The sequence below is a fragment of the Pelodiscus sinensis genome, chromosome 22, assembly GCF_052426305.1.
Source record: "Pelodiscus sinensis isolate ZL-2025 chromosome 22, ASM5242630v1, whole genome shotgun sequence".
Lineage (NCBI taxonomy): Eukaryota > Metazoa > Chordata > Testudines > Trionychidae > Pelodiscus > Pelodiscus sinensis.
The window spans coordinates 27,353,707-27,371,392 of record NC_143073.1 but is presented as its reverse complement, the minus strand read 5'-3'; the positions used below and the strand labels follow the sequence as shown (position 1 = coordinate 27,371,392).

General features: G+C 72.9%; 1 protein-coding gene across 1 annotated transcript in view; it reads right to left on the bottom strand.

Moving 5' to 3' along the window:
• The window catches only part of MEGF8 (multiple EGF like domains 8), a 90,254-nt gene that overhangs the window by 27,962 nt on the left and 44,606 nt on the right, over nucleotides 1–17,686 (bottom strand). Inside the window, 8 exon segments of the mRNA XM_089772762.1 lie at nucleotides 1,387–1,505; nucleotides 1,593–1,703; nucleotides 4,549–4,763; nucleotides 5,076–5,208; nucleotides 10,604–10,826; nucleotides 11,532–11,742; nucleotides 13,004–13,200; nucleotides 14,901–15,149. Coding sequence (XP_089628888.1) covers nucleotides 1,387–1,505; nucleotides 1,593–1,703; nucleotides 4,549–4,763; nucleotides 5,076–5,208; nucleotides 10,604–10,826; nucleotides 11,532–11,742; nucleotides 13,004–13,200; nucleotides 14,901–15,149 — 1,458 coding nt within the window.

Genomic DNA, 17,686 nt, shown 5'->3' with positions numbered 1-17,686 from the left:
GACTGAGGAAGGGGGGAGCCCAGCAGATCCCAGGGCGGAGACTGAGGAAGGGGGGAGCCCAGCAGATCCCAGGGGCGGAGCCTGAGGAAGGGGCGAAGCCCAGCAGATCCCAGGGCGGAGACTGAGGAAGGGGGGAGCCCAGCAGATCCCAGGGGCGGAGCCTGAGGAAGGGGCGGAGCCCAGCAGATCCCAGGGGCAGAGCCTGAGGAAGGGGCGGAGCCCAGCAGATCCCAGGGGAGGAGCCTGAGGAAGGGGGGAGCCCAGCAGATCCCAGGGGCAGAGCCTGAGGAAGGGGCGAAGCCCAGCAGATCCCAGGGGCGGAGCCTGAGGAAGGGGGAGAGCCCAGCAGATCCCAGGGGCGGAGCTTGAGGAAGGAGGCGGAGCCCAGCAGATCCCAGGGGCAGAGCCTGAGGAAGGGGCGGAGCCCAGCAGATCCCAGGGGCGGAGCTTGAGGAAGGAGGCGGAGCCCAGCAGATCCCAGGGGCAGAGCCTGAGGAAGGGGCGGAGCCCAGCAGATCCTAGGGGCGGAGCCTGAGGAAGGGGGAGAGCCCAGTAGATCCCAGGGGTGGAGCTTGAGGAAGGAGGCGGAGCCCAGCAGATCCCAGGGGCAGAGCCTGAGGAAGGGGCGAAGCCCAGCAGATCCCAGGGGCGGAGCCTGAGGAAGGGGGAGAGCCCAGTAGATCCCAGGGGCGGAGCTTGAGGAAGGAGGCGGAGCCCAGCAGATCCCAGGGGCGGAGCCTGAGGAAGGGGGAGAGCCCAGTAGCTCCCAGGTGCGGAGCCTGAGGAAGGAGGCGGAGCCCAGCAGATCCCAGGGGCAGAGCCTGAGGAAGGGGCGGAGCCCAGCAGATTCCAGGGGCGGAGCCTGAGGAAGGGGGGAGCCCAGCAGATCCCAGGGGCGGAGCCTGAGGAAGGGGGGAGCCCAGCAGATCCCAGGGGCGGAGCCTGAGGAAGAGGCGGAGCCCAGCAGATCCCAGGGGCAGAGCCTGAGGAAGGGGCGGAGCCCAGGAGGTCCCAGGGGCGGAGCCTGAGGAAGGGGCGGAGCCCAGCAGATCCCTGGGGCGGAGCCTGAGGAAGGGGGGAGCCCAGCAGATCCCAGGGGCGGAGCCTGAGGAAGGGGCGGAGCCCAGCAGATCCCAGGGGCGGAGCCTGAGGAAGGGGCGGAGCCCAGCAGATCCCAGGGGCAGAGCCTGAGGAAGGGGGGGAGCCCAGCAGATCCCAGGGGCGGAGCCTGAGGAAGGGGGGAGCCCAGCAGATCCCAGGGGCGGAGCCTGAGGAAGGGGGGAGCCCAGCAGATCCCAGGGGCGGAGCCTGAAGAAGGGGCGGAGCCCAGCAGATCCCAGGGGCGGAGCCTGAGGAAGGGGCGGAGCCCAGGGGCTCTCCACTCACCTGTAGACATTTCCCAGCAGCCCCTGGCGCAGGGCCAGGCCCCCGAACATCCAGAGCGTGGCGTCCGGCCCCTCCACCATGGTGTGGCCCAGGCGGTGCAGGAAGCGGCTGGCCGTGTCCTGGGGCACACACAGGTGGGGGGTGGGGGTGGGGCAGTGCCGGGGGGGTCGGGGAGGGCTGCCCGGGAGGGGGGGGGCGGGACTCACGGGCGTCAGCTGGCTGTCCATCAGCGTCTCCCACACCAGCTTCCCGGGGTCCAGCGGCACCGAGCAATCGGCACCCCCGAACCCCTCGGCGCAGACGCACAGACCCAGGCTCTGGGGGCGGGAGGGGGGTGAGACGGACACGGCCCCACCCGGCTTGGTATGGACCCCGAGCGCATGCGGACCCCTCCCCCGGCCCTGCACCCCGACTCGCCCTGCACCCCGACTCCCCCGGACCCCTCCTCCGGCCCTGCACCCCGACTCGCCCTGCACCCCGACTCCCCCGGACCCCTCCTCCGGCCCTGCACCCCGACTCGCCCTGCACCCCGACTCCCCCGGACCCCTCCCCCGGCCCTGCACCCCGACTTCCCCGGACCCCTCCTCCAGCCCTGCACCCCGACTCGCCCTGCACCCCGACTCCCCCGGACCCCTCCTCCAGCCCTGCACCCCGATTCGCCCGGACCCCTCCTCCGGCCCTGCACCCCGACTCCCCCGGACCCCTCCTCCGTCCCTGCACCCCGACTCGCCCTGCACCCTGACTCCCCCGGACCCCTCCTCCAGCCCTGCACCCCGACTCCCCCGGACCCCTCCTCCGGCCCTGCACCCCGACTCGCCCTGCACCCCGACTCCCCCGGACCCCTCCTCCGGCCCTGCACCCCGACTCGCCTGGACCCCCTCCTCCGGCCCTGCACCCCGACTCTCCCGGACCCCCTCCTCCGGCCCTGCACCCCGACCCCCGACTCGCCCGGATCCCTCCTCTGTCCCTGCACCCCGACTCGCCCTGCACCGCGACTCGCCCGGACCCCCTCCTCCGGCCCTGCACCCCGACTCGCCCCGACCCCCGACTCGCCCAGATCCCTCCTCAGGCCCTGCACCCCGACTCGCCCGGACCCCTCCTCCAGCCCTGCACCCCGACTCGCCCAGATCCCTCCTCCGGCCCTGCACCCCAACTCGCCCAGCACCCCGACTCGCCCGGATCCCTCCTCCGGCCCTGCACCCCGACTCGCCCCGACCTCCGACTCGCCCGGACCCCTCCTCCGGCCCTGCACCCCGACTCGCCCTGCACCCCGACTCGCCCGGACCCCTCCTCCGGCCCAGCACCCCGACTCGCCCTGCACCCCGACTCCCCCGGACTCCTCCTCCGGCTCTGCACCCCGACTCGCCCTGCACCCCAACTCGCCCGGACTCCTTCCTCCGGCCCTGCACCCCGACTCGCTCGGACCCCCGACTCGCCCGGATCCCTCCTCCGTCCCTGCACCCCAACTCGCCCTGCACCCCGACTCCCCCGGACCCTTCCTCCGGCCCTGCACCCTGACTCGCCCTGCACCCCGACTCCCCCGGACCCTTCCTCCGGCCCTGCACCCTGACTCGCCCTGCACCCCGACTCGCCCGGACCCCTCCTCCGGCCCAGCACCCCAACTCGCCCCGACCCCTGACCCGACCGGACCCCTCCTCCGGCCCTGCACCCCGACTCGCCCTGCACCCTGACTCCCCCGGACCCCTCCTCCGGCCCTGCACCCCGACTCGCCCTGCACCCCGACTCCCCCGGACCCCTCCTCCGGCCCTGCACCCTGACTCCCCCGGACCCCTCCTCCGGCCCTGCACCCCGACTCGCCCTGCACCCCGACTCCCCCGGACCCCTCCTCCGGCCCTGCACCCCGACTCCCCCGGACCCCTCCTCCGGCCCTGCACCCCGACTCGCCCTGCACCCCGACTCCCCCGGACCCCTCCTCCGGCCCTGCACTCCGACTCGCCCGGACCCCCTCCTCCGGCCCTGCACCCCGACTCCCCCGGACCCCTCCCCCGGCCCTGCACCCCGACTCCCCCGGATCCCTCCTCTGTCCCTGCACCCCGACTCGCCCTGCACCGCGACTCGCCCGGACCCCCTCCTCCGGCCCTGCACCCCGACTCGCCCCGACCCCCGACTCGCCCAGATCCCTCCTCAGGCCCTGCACCCCGACTCGCCCGGACCCCTCCTCCAGCCCTGCACCCCGACTCGCCCAGATCCCTCCTCCGGCCCTGCACCCCAACTCGCCCTGCACCCCGACTCGCCCAGATCCCTCCTCCGGCCCTGCACCCCGACTCGCCCCGACCTCCGACTCGCCCGGACCCCTCCTCCGGCCCTGCACCCCGACTCGCCCTGCACCCCGACTCGCCCGGACCCCTCCTCCGGCCCAGCACCCCGACTCGCCCTGCACCCCGACTCCCCCGGACCTCTCCTCCGGCCCTGCACCCCGACTCGCCCTGCACCCCAACTCGCCCGGACTCCCTCCTCCGGCCCTGCACCCCGACTCGCTCGGACCCCCGACTCGCCCGGATCCCTCCTCTGTCCCTGCACCCCAACTCGCCCTGCACCCCGACTCGCCCGGATCCCTCCTCCGGCCCTGCACCCTGACTCGCCCTGCGCCCCGACTCCCCCGGACCCTTCCTCCGGCCCTGCACCCTGACTCGTCCTGCACCCCGACTCGCCCGGACCCCTCCTCCGGCCCAGCACCCCAACTCGCCCCGACCCCTGACCCGACCGGACCCCTCCTCCGGCCCTGCACCCCGACTCGCCCTGCACCCCGACTCACCCGGATCCCTCCTCCGGCCCTGCACCCCGACTCGCCTGGACCCCTCCTCCAGCCCTGCACCCCGACTTGCCTGGATCCCTCCTCCGGCCCTGCACCCCGACTCGCCCTGCACCCCTGACCCGACCGGACCCCTCCTCTGGCCCCGACCCCTGACCCGACCGGACCCCTCCTCCAGCCCTGCACCCCGACTCGCCTGGCCCCCTTCTCCGGCCCTGCACCCCAACTCGGCCCGACCCCTGACCCGACCGGACCCCTCCTCCGACCCTGCACCCCAACTCGCCCCGACCCCTCCTCCAGCCCTGCACTCTGACTCGCCCGGATCCCCCCACTGCTAGAGCCCCACCCCCGCTTCACCCCTCAAGCGCTCCCGTGCCCCCCACACGTACGGAGTTGCAGAGGCCCTGGCCGTCGTGGGCCGAGCAGTTCCCGGGGCAGACCCGCAGCCGGCAGTGGGGCCCGGCGTAGCCCTCCCGGCACACGCAGCGCCCGGCCTGGCACTCCTGGGCCGGCTGGCAGCCAGGCTGGCACCGATGCACCGTGAAGGTGGCGTTGAACCCGGAAGCCTCGCTGGAGTTGGCCTCATAATACAGCACCAGCAGCCCTGCGGGGGGAGGGGGGGGGTCTGAGCCCGTGCCTCAGTTTCCCCAAGTGTTTCTAGGGTATCCGGGGAGGAGGGATTGGTGCAGAGGCGCGCAGGCAGGCAGAGCTGCAACTGGCTGCCTGGCACCCGCACGGGCCGACCCCCCGCGCCCAGTGAGGGGTGGCCTGGCCGGGGGACCCGTTCCCTGGGGAGGAGACACCGCGGGGGGGACACTGGTTGCTCTCCTGGCTGGGACTGGGGGAGGGGCCACCCTGTGCCCGTGACCCTCCCCCCGGCGCCCGTGACCCCTCCCCGCGGCGCTGGCAGCCCCACCTGAGGCGGCCTCCACGCGGAGGGGCTGGGCCCGGCCCTGCCCGCAGAAGGCCCCGATGAGGGTGCGGTCGGACTGGACGTCTCCGCTGTCCAGGAAGGCCGGCAGCCCGTCGAAGGCGTAGGCGTGGCTGTGCTGGGGGCGGCAGAGACGGGACCCTCGCCTGGCTGCTCCTGTCCCAGGCCCCTCTGCCCCCCCGCCCCGGACGTGCGGAATAGACGCTGTTCTGCGCACCAAGGCCTGCGCGACGGGCACCACCGGGAGAAGGAACCCAGCTGTGGGCGCTCTGCTCAGCCGCGGGGCGTTGCCTGACTCTGCTGGGGGCTCCCAGGCGCCCAGCTCACGGGGACCCCGGGGTCAGAGCCTGCCCCCAGCGCGACCCTGCTCCCCGCCACGGGGGGGGGCTCCCCACTCCGCCCCGCTCCCCCCCCACCCCCGCCGCAGCCAGAGGGGACTCTCAGGCGGCAGGTAGAAGAGAAGGTCTAATGGATCCAGGACCTGTTAGAGGAGCCAGGGGCAGCCAGCCCGGCCCGGCCTTGGGGGGGGGGGGGGGGGGCAGAGCCAGGGCCCTGCCCCCCCAGGCCAGCTAGACCCCCCCCCCGAGCCAGCTGAAAACTAACTCCCAGCAACTGGCCCCAGCCCCCCCCCCCCAAACTTTGTTCAGATTCCCACTGAAACTCCACCTAGCTCAGGCCGGGCCCCCACGGGCCTCCCCAGAGACCCCCCCACGGGCCTCCCCAGAGACCCCCCCCACGGGCCTCCCCAGAGACCCCCCCCACGGGCCTTCCCCAGAGACCCCCCCCCACGGGCCTCCCCCAGAGACCCCCCCCCACGGGCCTCCCCAGAGACCCCCCCCACGGGCCTTCCCCAGAGACCCCCCCCCCCACGGGCCTCCCCAGAGACCCCCCCCCACGGGCCTCCCCCAGAGACCCCCCCCCACGGGCCTCCCCCAGAGACCCCCCCCACGGGCCTCCCCCGAGACACCCCCCCACGGGCCTCCCCAGAGACCCTGTGACGTAGTGGGGGTACCTGGCTGGTTTCTATGCTGCTGGCTCTGGGGGAACCCCCACTGGCTGCCGTGGGTACCAGGACCCAGCAAAACAGGATGAGTCACTATGCAAACCAGTGGCCAGACACCCCCCATGGAGAGGAACAAAGGAAGGTTGATGCTGCCTTGGCTGGGGGGCAGGGCTGGAAGTGAGTGAGTTGGTTGGTGGCTGTCTGTGAGGATGGAGGAGACAGCCTAGGGAGAGGAGCTGGAGTTTTAGGGGCCCAGTCTCCCCCATCTCAAGGGGGCCTGAGGCATCCTAGCCCAGTTCCTGTAACCAGATTACATCTGTGCTGCGCTGTGCTGGAGGAGCAATAAACCACCCTCAATTCCACTGGCTGGTGCAGTCTGTTTGTGCCATTCGGGGTGCAGGAGACGGGGAACCCCCAACGCGCCGTCACACTGGTGTCAGGAGTGGGATGCACTGCACCCCGTGGATGGAGCTTCCAGCGGCAAGTGACAAGGCGCAGTAGAAGCAAGAGTCCCGGAGCCAGGCGTGCTGGAGACAGAGCGAAGCGGTTCCGGGGAATCGTGGGGCGCTGCAGCACTAGACTGGTGAGTCTGCACCGAGGGGCCCAGCGGGCAGATGGCCTACGCCCGACTCTTGAAGGCAGAGCTGGTGGGGCTGTGCAGAGAGAGGGGCTTGCCTGTGCAGAAAGCAACCAAGGCCCAGCTGATTACCCAGCTGGAAGAGAATGACCAGCCACGGGGCCAGGATCTTGTCCCCATGGGAAGCAGCCAGACCCCCCCTGAGAGTGTGTCAGGCTCAGAGAGGGGGAGGAGCGCTGGAACCCACCGGAGAGATGAGACAGCGTCTCCCGGGAGGCCTGCAAGCCGTAGCCCATCTAGGGCAGGGGCCAGCCCAGCGGAGCTGCGGCGGCTGGAGATCCAGCTGCGGATCAGGGAATTGGAAGTACAGGACCGAGAGAAGGAGCGCCAGGATCGAGAGAGGGATCGCCAAGACCGAGAGAGGCAGCGACAGCATGAGCTGGCCATGGCAGAGCGGAGAACCGGCGGGGCACCGGCTGCGCCAAGTGCGGATGAGCCCCAAGGTCCCAGGACTGCCAGACGCTTGGAGAGGCCCGCGGTGGCCCAATTGAAGGACGTGGGCGACATAGACGGGTTCCTCAGTGCCTTTGAGAGGGCCTGTGGACTGCAACGGGTCCCCCCAGCTGACTGGCTGCAGGAGCTCATCCCCGCACTGAACCAGGAGGCGGCCGGAGTGCTCAGTCAGCTGGAGAACCTACAGCCAGGGGATTACAACCGCGTCAAGGAGGCCCTGCTGCACAAGTTTGGGCTGACCCCCGAGATGTACAGGAGGAAGTTCCGGGGGGTACAGAAAGGGCCACGGGAGACCTATGTGGACCTGGCCTCCCGCCTGGCGCAATACTGCCGCAAGTGGGTGTCTGGAGTCGGAGCCCAGGCCGCAGAGGAGCTGCTCAAGCTGGTCATGATGGAGCAGTTCTATGAAGCGTGCCCACCCAAACTGAGGCTGTGGCTCAAGGACCGGAGACCAGAGAACCCCCAGGAGGCCGGGAGACTGGCGGACGAGTTCACGGAGAGCCGGTCCGGGTGTGAACCGGAGTCCCGGAGAGAGAGGGAACCGCGCAGAGACCGGATCTTGGCTGAGCAACGGAGGGAGTCAACTACGGGGCGAGACCAAGGAACAGGTCGTCTGCGCCCCAGAGAACCAGCCAGGGCCTGGACAGAGACAGCCCAAAGCCTAACTTGCCATCGCTGTGGGCAAAAAGGCCACAAGAGGGCTCAGTGCACCAGGTCCCAGGACCGGGGACTTTCCAGGGTTAACTGGCTGGGGCGGGAGGAAGGGCAGGCTGCCCCAGAGGCAGGGACTGGCAGGCAAACCTCAGCTCAGAGAGAGGGGAAGGATGCTCAGTGCACCTCCCCTGGGAGGTCTGATTCTCAGGAGGCGGATTCCTCCGTGTACCGGGTGGGGGCAGGACGGCCCCTGCGGAGCGAGTGCCTCATACCCCTGGAGGTGGATGGTAGGAAGGTGACGGGCTTCTGGGACACGGGGGCGGAGGTGACTCTGGCCCGATCCGACATAGTGGCCCCGGAGCGGATACTACCCCACGCGCAGCTGACCCTGAAGGGCATAGACGGGTCCCCGTTTAAGGTGCCTGTAGCCAGGGTGCATCTGAAATGGGGGGCGAAGGAAGGCCTCAAGGAAGTGGGGGTGCACCCGCACTTGCCCACCGAGGTGCTGATGGGGAATGACCTAGAGGAGTGGCCCCATGAATCCCAGCGGGCTCTAGTCACTACCCGGAGCCAGAGCCAGCGGGGGGCTGACAACGTGGGTCCAGGGAAGGACTCCTGGCAGCGTCCTCAGGGTCCCATCCCAGTGGACACGGGGTCCAGCCAGGCTGGGACTCCGGACCTAGGCAGAGGTGGGGGACAGGGCCCGATCCCTGCCTCAGCAGCTGAATTCCAGGCTGAGGTGCAGGCAGACCCCTCCTTGCAGAGGCTGAGGGACCAGGCTGGCCTCCATGCAGCTCGGCCCCGGGGGAGAGGTGGCCAGGAGAGATTCCTGCGGGAGCGTGGGCTCCTGTTCCGTGAGTGGCTCCCCCCCAGGAAGGCGAGGGCATGGAGGGTCCAGCGGCAGCTGGTCGTCCCCCGAAAGTATCGCCTCGAGCTGCTGTATTTGGCCCACGATGTCCCCGTTGGGGGCCACCGGGGGATCCGGAGCACCCGGCTGAAGCTGCTCCAGCACTTCTATTGGCCGGGAATCTTTACAGCCGTGCAGCGGTACTGCCGGTCCTGTGACTCCTGCCAGAGGGGCGGGAAGGCCCAAGACAGGAGGAAAGCGGCTTGGGGGTCTCTACCCCAGATAGAGGACCCCCTGGGATTGCTGAGAGAGCTATGGGAGGGGAAGTCCTCCCTGGATGGAGTATCGGGGATGGAAGCCGCCCTGGCTGTCCAGAGAAGGCTCGCTGGGCTCATGGCCCCGGCCCGAGAGACCCTGGCCAGAGATCAAGGCCAGCGGAAGGGTGGGTGTGACCCCCGAGGACAGGCCTGTGCCAGTCGCCCTGGAGCAGGGTGGCGAGAGGACAGAGGGAAGCCAGCTCATGTGGGGCCTTGCCACGGCCGGCCTGAGTCAAGGGGAGCACCCATGTCCCCGGGGCGGGTTCCCACGCAGAGGACCCGAACTTCCCTAGGTCACGAGCGGAGTGACCCTGCTCAGTTCGCTCTCGGAGGGGGGAGAACTGTGACGTAGTGGGGGTACCTGGCTGGTTTCTATGCTGCTGGCTCTGGGGGAACCCCCACTGGCTGCCGTGGGTACCACGACCCAGCAAAACAGGATGAGTCACTATGCAAACCAGTGGCCAGACACCCCCCATGGAGAGGAACAAAGGAAGGTGGATGCTGCCCTGGCTGGGGGGCAGGGCTGGAAGTTAGTGAGTTGGTTGCTGGCTGTCGGAGGGCATGGAGGAGACAGCCTAGGGAGAGGAGCTGGAGTTTAGGGGCCCAGTCTCCCCCATCTCAAGGGGGCCTGAGGCATCCTAGCCCAGTTCCTGTAACCAGATTTCATCTGTGCTGCGCTGTGCTGGAGGAGCAATAAACCACCCTCAATTCCACTGGCTGGTGCAGTCTGTTTGTGCCATTTCAGGGTGCAGGAGACGGGGAACCCCCAACGCGCCGTCACAGACCCCCCCCCACGGGCCTCCCCCAGAGACCCCCCCCACGGGCCTCCCCAGAGACCCCCCCCACGGGCCTCCCCCAGAGACCCCCCCCCACAGGCCTCCCCCAGAGACACCCCCCCACAGGCCTCCCCAGAGACCCCCCCCCCCGGACCGCCCCGGAGAGACCCCCCTGGGCCTCCCCAGACACCCCCCCCCACGGGCCTCCCCCGAGACCCCCCCCACGAGCCTCCCCAGAGACGCCCCCCGGACCGCCCCGGAGAGACCCCCCCCCCACAGACCTCCCCAGAGACCCCCCCCACGGGCCTCCCCCGAGACACCCCCCCACGGGCCTCCCCAGAGACCCCCCCCACGGGCCTCCCCCGAGACACCCCCCACGAGCCTCCCCAGAGACCCCCCCCGGACCGCCCCGGAGAGACCCCCCCCCACAGACCTCCCCAGAGACCCCCCCCACGGGCCTCCCCAGAGACTCCCCCCACGGGCCTCCCCCGGAGACCCCCCCCGGGCCTCCCCAGAGACTCCTCCCACGGGCCTCCCCCGGAGACCCCCCCCACGGGCCTCCCCAGAGACACCCCCCCCACGGGCCTCCCCCAGAGACCCCCCCCACACAGACACAGTCACTGCAGAGCAGCACAGCAGGGATCACAGGGCACCACAAACACACCAGAGTGACCACAGACGCCAAGAACGGACAAGAGCCCCACAACGTCACACTCCCCCCGCGCCGGCCCTGCCCCCCCAGCCCCCCCCATGCTCCCATCCCCCCCCAGAGCTGTGGCACCCGGCGCCCACGAAGCACCAGCCCCCCCCGCCCCGCCCCACTCACCAGGCAGGGGGCGCCGCCGTCGGGCTGCAGGCTCAGGCTGATGGGGGGGCAGGCCTGGGCCGGGGGGCAGGGCTCCGGGCCGGGCGAGGCCGACAGCAGCCACAGGCAGTAAGCCGGGTCCCCGGGCGCGGCCCCCGCCCGTCGGGAGCCCAGGGACCCCGAGCCCGAGAGGTTGGCCAGCAGCGTGCGCCCCTCGCAGGCCCGGTAGCAGGTTCCGGAGTCCCTGGGGAGGCAGCCTGTCAGCACCGGCGAGGGGACCCCCACAGGCCAGTGGGGGGGGCTGCCTGTGGGGCCGGCAAGGGGACCCCCACGGGCCAGTGAGGGGGGGGCTGCCTGTGGGGCCGGCGAGGGGACCCCCACGGGCCAGTGGGGGGGGCTGCCTGTGGGGCCGGCGAGGGGACCCCCATGGGCCAGTGAGGGGGGGGCTGCCTGTGGGGCCGGCGAGGGGACCCCCATGGGCCAGTGAGGGGGGGGGCTGCCTGTGGGGCCAGCGAGGGGAAGGTCTCGCCTGGGGTCCCCGTAGTAGCCGACGGCGCAGCGCTTGCAGTGGGCCCCTCGGTTGGGGGGGGGCAGCTCAGGAGATGATGGGGCGGGGGAGGGTCTGGGGGGCCCTGTGGGGGGGGGGACTCAGGAGATGGTGGGGCGGGGGAGGGTCTGGGGGGCCCTGTGGGGGGGGGACTCAGGAGATGGCGGGGCGGGGGAGGGTCTGGGGGGCCCTGTGGGGGGGGCAGCTCAGGAGATGATGGGGCGGGGGAGGGTCTGGGGGGCCCTGTGGGGGGGGGACTCAGGAGATGGCGGGGCGGGGGAGGGTCTGGGGGGCCCTGTGGGGGGGGGACTCAGGAGATGGCGGGGCGGGGGAGGGTCTGGGGGGCCCTGTGGGGGGGGGACTCAGGAGATGGCGGGGCGGGGGAGGGTCTGGGGGTCTCACCTGGGGTCCCCGTAGTAGCCGGCGGCGCAGCGCTCGCAGTGGGGCCCCTCGGTGGGGGGGGCGCAGTAGCAGGCCCCCGTGGCCCCGTGGCAGTAGCCCCGCTCGGGCAGCCCGTGGCCGTTGCAGTCGCACTCCCGGCAGCCCTCCGGCCCCGTGGCGTCCCCGAAGCTGCCAGGCCGGCAGAGGTGGCAGCGCTCGCCGTGGGTCCAGTCTGTGGGGAGGGGGAGCGTGAGTTGGGGAGGGGCGACGGGGGGAGGGGCGACGGGGGGGCTGTCGACTGTTGTTACCCTGTTCCTGCCCGGCGGGGTTGTGCTGTGGGGTACCCGAGGGCCGGGGGGCAGGGCCTGGAAGGGGGGGTCAGTCCGGGCAGGGCTGGGGGAGTGAGAAGGTTTTGGACCAGGGAGGGGGCAAGGCCCCTTCCCCCCCCCCAAGGACTCAGGCTCTGCCCGGGCTCTGGTGCTGCCATCGCCCCTAGGATCCCGGCCGGCGGAGGGTCCCCTCTGGCTGCGGACGGGGGCAGGGTCGGGGGCCCCCACGCAGGCCACAAGGCGCAGGCAGCAAAGTGGATAAAGAGGAGGCAAAGGGGACATGACGGGGGGCAGAGTGTGGGGGAGCGGGAGACAGACAGATGGTCACAGAGACACACACACGGACAGTCACACAGACAGTTGCAGACACACACACGGACAGACACACAGACAGTCGCAGAGACACACACACGGACAGACACACAGACAGTCGCAGAGATACACACGGACACACACAGACAATCGCAGAGACACACACACAGACAGACACACAGACAGTCGCAGAGACAGTCACACACACACAGAAACGCACAGTCTCTCTCATGCACACATGCAGACGCACACAGACACAGGCACACACTGTCTGTCTCTCACACACAGATGGACAGACACACAGACAGTCACACAGACAGTCGCAGACACACACACAGACAGACACACAGACAGTCGCAGAGACACACACGGACAGACACACAGACAGTCGCAGAGACAGTCACACACACACAGAAACGCACAGTCTCTCATGCACACACGCAGACGCGCAGACACAGGCACACACTGTTTCTCTCTCACACAGACGGACAGACACACAGACAGTCGCAGACACAGTCTCTCTCAAACACACACACGCACACACTGTCTCTCTCTCACACACAGACGGACACACAGACAGTCGCAGACACAGTCTCTCTCACACACACACACGCACACACTGTCTCTCTCTCACACACAGACGGACACACAGACAGTCGCAGACACAGTCTCTCACACACACACACACGCATGCACAGTCTCTCTCTCTCTCTCTCTCTCACACACTCAGTCGGCGCAGAGCAGTGCAGGTCGGGGGGCCGGCGCCCCAAAGCCAGCAGGGGCCGGGGGGCCGAGCGAGCGCAGGGCAGGAGGCGGCACAACCCGCCGGCGTGAGTGGGGGCGGGGCCTCACCCTGGCACTGGTCGCACACCCCGGGCCCCCCAGCCTGGCAGCTGCTGTGGAAGTGGCAGCCACAATCCACGTTGCACCGGGCCCCCCCCGCGCTGCCGTTGGCGCTGGCCCCCGGCTCCGACGTCCAGCCCAGCTCGCACACGCACGTGTAGGCGGGGGGGCCGCTGCAGCGCCCGTGTCCGCACTCCTCGTAACACCTGGGGAGAGGAAGGATGGTCAACCTGCGCCCCCCAGCCCCCGCCCCGCGTCCCCCCCGCCCTGCGTCCCCCCAGCCCCCGCCCCGCGTCCCCCCCGCCCTGCGCCCCCCCAGCCCCCGCCCCGCATCCCCCCCGCCCCGCGTCCCCCCTCGCCCCGCGTCCCCCCAGCCCCCGCCCCGCGTCCCCCCAGCCCCGCGTCCCCCCAGCCCCCGCCACGCGTCCCCCCCGCCCCGCGTCCCCCCAGCCCCCGCCACGCGTCCCCCCCGCCCCGCGTCCCCCCAGCCTCGCGTCCCCCCAGCCCCCGCCCCACGTCCCCCCAGCCCCCGCCCCGCGTCCCCCCCCGCCCTGCGTCCCCCTAGCCCCCGCCCCGCGTCCCCCCAGCCCCCGCCCCACGTCCCCCCAGCCTCGCGTCCCCCCAGCCCCCGCCCCGCGTCCCCCCAGCCTCGCGTCCCCCCCGCCCCGCGTCCCCCCAGCCCCCGCCCCACGTCCCCCCAGCCTCGCGTCCCCCCAGCCCCCGCCCCGCGTCCCCCCAGCCTCGCGTCCCCCCCGCCCCGCGTCCCCCCCGCCCCGCGTACCCCCAGCCCCCGCCCCGCGTCCCCCCTCGCCCCGCGTCCCCCCCGCCCCGCGTCCCCCCAGCCACCGCCCCGCGTCCCCCCCGCCCCGCATCCCCCCCGCCCCGCGTCCCCCCAGCCACCGCCCCGCGTCCCCCCCGCCCCGCGTCCCCCCAGCCACCGCCCCGCGTCCCCCCCGCCCCGCGTCCCCCCAGCCCCCGCCCCGCGTTCCCCCCGCCCTGCGCCCCCCAGCCCCCGCCCCGCGTCCCCCCCCGCCCTGCGTCCCCCCAGCCCCCGCCCCGCGTCCCCCCCGCCCCGCGTCCCCCCAGCCCCCGCCCCGCGTCCCCCCAGCCTCGCGTCCCCCCAGCCCCCGCCCCGCGTCCCCCCAGCCTCGCGTACCCCCAGCCCCCGCCCCGCGTCCCCCCTCGCCCCGCGTCCCCCCCGCCCTGCGTCCCCCCAGCCACCGCCCCGCGTCCCCCCCCGCCCCGCGTCCCCCCAGCCACCGCCCCGCGTCCCCCCAGCCCCCGCCCCCCCCAGCCCCCGCCCCGCGTTCCCCCCGCCCTGCGCCCCCCAGCCCCCGCCCCGCGTCCCCCCTCGCCCCGCGTCCCCCCCGCCCCCGCCCCACGTCCCCCCTCGCCCCGCGTCCCCCCCGCCCCCGCCCCACGTCCCCCCCGCCCCGCGTCCCCCCCGCCCCCGCCCCACGTCCCCCCAGCCTCGCGTCCCCCCCGCCCCGCGTACCCCCTCGCCCCGCGTCCCCCCAGCCTCGCGTCCCCCCCGCCCCGCGTCCCCCCAGCCCCCGCCCCGCGTCCCCCTCGCCCCGCGTCCCCCCAGCCTCGCGTCCCCCCCGCCCCGCGTCCCCCCAGCCCCCGCCCCACGTCCCCCCCGCCCCGCGTCCCCCCAGCCCCACGTCCCCCCCGCCCCGCGTACCCCCTCGCCCCGCGTCCCCCCAGCCTCGCGTCCCCCCCACCCCGTGTCCCCCCCGCCCCGCGTCCCCTCAGCCTCGCGTCCCCCCCGTCCCGCGTCCCCCCAGCCCCGCGTCCCCCCCCGTCCCGCGTCCCCCCAGCTCCCACCCCGCATCCCCCCTGCCCGCCTTCCCCCGGCCCCCGCCCCGCGTCCCCCCCACCCCGCGCCCCCCCGCCCAGCCCTCACGTGCGGTTGCAGGAGGCGGTGCCGTCTCCGGCGTAGCCGCGGGGGCAGGCGCACTCGTAGGCCTCGGGCGTGTTGTGGCAGCTGGCGAAGGGGTGACAGGCGGCCATACCCAGCCGGCACTCGTCCACGTCCGGGCACTGGCCGTAGGACCACGTGGCGGGCTGGCCGGGGGGCAGCCCGTGGCTCTCCCACAGCGCCACAGAGCAGTTGGGGAAGCCGCTCACGCCAGAGAAATCACCCTGGAGGCATCTGGGGGGGAGGGATGGGGGGGTCGTAGAGTGCGGGGGAGACCCTGGGCCCTGCCCCACACCCGCAGCCAGAGGGGACTCTCCGGCGGCAGGTAGAAGAGAAGGTCTGTCGGGTCCCAGGACTTGTTACAGGAGCCAGGCCCAGCCAGCCCAGCCCGGCCTGGTGGGTGGGGGGGGGACCCAGAGCCAGGGCCCTGCCCCCCCATGACCTCTGCCAGCCAAGACCCCCTCACACTCCCAGCAACCGGTCCCAGCCTGCCGGCCCCCCAGGCAAGGTGTCACCGCCTGTGACGCAGTGGGGGTGCTGTAGCGTGGGGGGGTTCCTCAGTTCCCCCCCTTGCAGCTCTCTGCATGGGGGGGGGAGAGGCAGGCAGGACTCCCTGGGCAGTGTGTCAGTCTCACCTCCTGGGGGCCAGGTGCTTCCCCGTGGGGCTGGGAGCAGGACAGTGGGGGGGCTGCCTGGGGGCCCAGGACCCTGGGGGCCCAGTGGCTGCATGGAGGGAGGAGGACAGCGGGGGGGCTGCCTGGGGGCCCAGGGGCTGCGTGGAGGGAGGAGGAAAGCGGAGGGGCTGCCTGGGGGCCCAGGGGCTGCGTGGAGGGAGGAGGACAGCGGAGGGGCTGCCTGGGGGCCCAGGGGCTGCGTGGAGGGAGGAGGACAGCGGGGGGGCTGCCTGGGGGCCCAGGGGCTGCGTGGAGGGAGGAGGACAGCGGGGGGGCTGCCTGGGGGCCCAGTGGCTGCGTGGAGGGAGGACAGCGGAGGGGCTGCCTGGGGGCCCAGTGGCTGCGTGGAGGGAGCAGGACAGCAGGGGGGCTGCCTGGGGGCCCAGGGGCTGCGTGGAGGGAGGAGGACAGCGGAGGGGCTGCCTGGGGGCCCAGGGGCTGCGTGGAGGGAGGAGGACAGCGGGGGGGCTGCCTGGGGGCCCAGTGGCTGCATGGAGGGAGGAGGACAGCGGGGGGGCTGCCTGGGGGCCCAGTGGCTGCGTGGAGGGAGGACAGCGGGGGGGCTGCCTGGGGGCCCAGGGGCTGCGTGGTGGGAGGAGGACAGTGGAGGGGCTGCCTGGGGGCCCAGTGGCTGCGTGGAGGGAGGAGGACAGCGGAGGGGCTGCCTGGGGGCCCAGGGGCTGCGTGGTGGGAGGAGGACAGCGGAGGGGCTGCCTGGGGGCCCAGGGGCTGCGTGGTGGGAGGAGGACAGTGGAGGGACTGCCTGGGGGCCCAGTGGCTGCGTGGAGGGAGGAGGACAGCGGGGGGGCTGCCTGGGGGCCCAGGGGCTGCGTGGAGGGAGGACAGCGGGGGGGCTGTCTGGGGGCCCAGTGGCTGCGTGGAGGGAGGAGGACAGCGGGGGGGGGGCTGCCTGGGGGCCCAGTGGCTGCGTGGAGGGAGGAGGACAGCGGGGGGGGGCTGCCTGGGGGCCCAGTGGCTGCGTGGAGGGAGGAGGACAGCGGGGGGGCTGCCTGGGGGCCCAGGGGCTGCGTGGAGGGAGGAGGACAGCGGAGGGGCTGCCTGGGGGCCCAGGGGCTGCGTGGAGGGAGGAGGACAGCGGGGGGGCTGTCTGGGGGCCTAGTGGCTGCGCGTGAAGGGAGCAGGATAGTGGGGGGGGTCCTGCCTGGGGGCCCAGGGCCCAGTGCCTGGGGGCTGCGTGGAGGGAGCAGGCTATGGCCAGATGGGGGGGTCAGGGGCCTGTGAACCCCTCCCCCCACGAGGACTAGGCTCTGCCCCAGCTCCGGTGGCCCGTGCTGGGCCGGATCTCTGGGAACCGAGACACCTTCTGTGCCAGGGCCTGGCGGGGTCCCACCTGCTGCGGACGGGGGGGCGGGGGGGGGGCGACGCGCTGTCACACCCGGCACAGCAGAGCCACCAGCGACCGCAGCCCCGGCTGTCACAGGGTCACCGCAAACCGGGCCTGGCAGCGACCCCCAGCCAGTCCTGCCCGGGGCCGGGGGCAGCGCCCTGCAGAGCCCAGCACAGGGACACGCCGGGACAAGGCGGAGGGGAATTGCGGGCCCCGCTGACGGCCGGTGCCCCATGGACACAGAGGGGCCAGAGCCCTTCCCCTGGGGCGCCAGGTCTGGGGGCAGGGGAGGGAAAGCTGCAGCCCTGCCTGTGGGGGGGGGGGCCTCTCCCAGTGCGGCCGACCCCTCCCCAGACCTGGCTGCACCGGGCCCAGGGGCCGAGGCCGAGATGGAGCCTGGGAGGGTCCGTGCCAAGGGGGCGCCAGTGTCCCAGCCGGCCCCAGGCCCCTGGCGGAGCGACCCCCTCAGACCGGTCTGGAGGGGGAGTTTTGGGGGCTGGGGGGGCTGCAGGGGGGCCCTCAGTGCGGGGAAGTTACTGGTTAATGTGACAAGGGGGTGAGTTTGTCGTTGCAGGGCCCAGCCCAGATCTGGAGCCGGCGTCTGGCGCCCTGGTGCCCCGGCCCCGCTCAGAGCCCACGGCCGCCCCACCAGACACAAGGGGCTGAGGGGACCCAGCGCCCGGCCCAGCTGGGGGAACACTGGACGGGGGGGAGGGCCCAGGCGACCGTTACCTGGGGAGACGACAGTG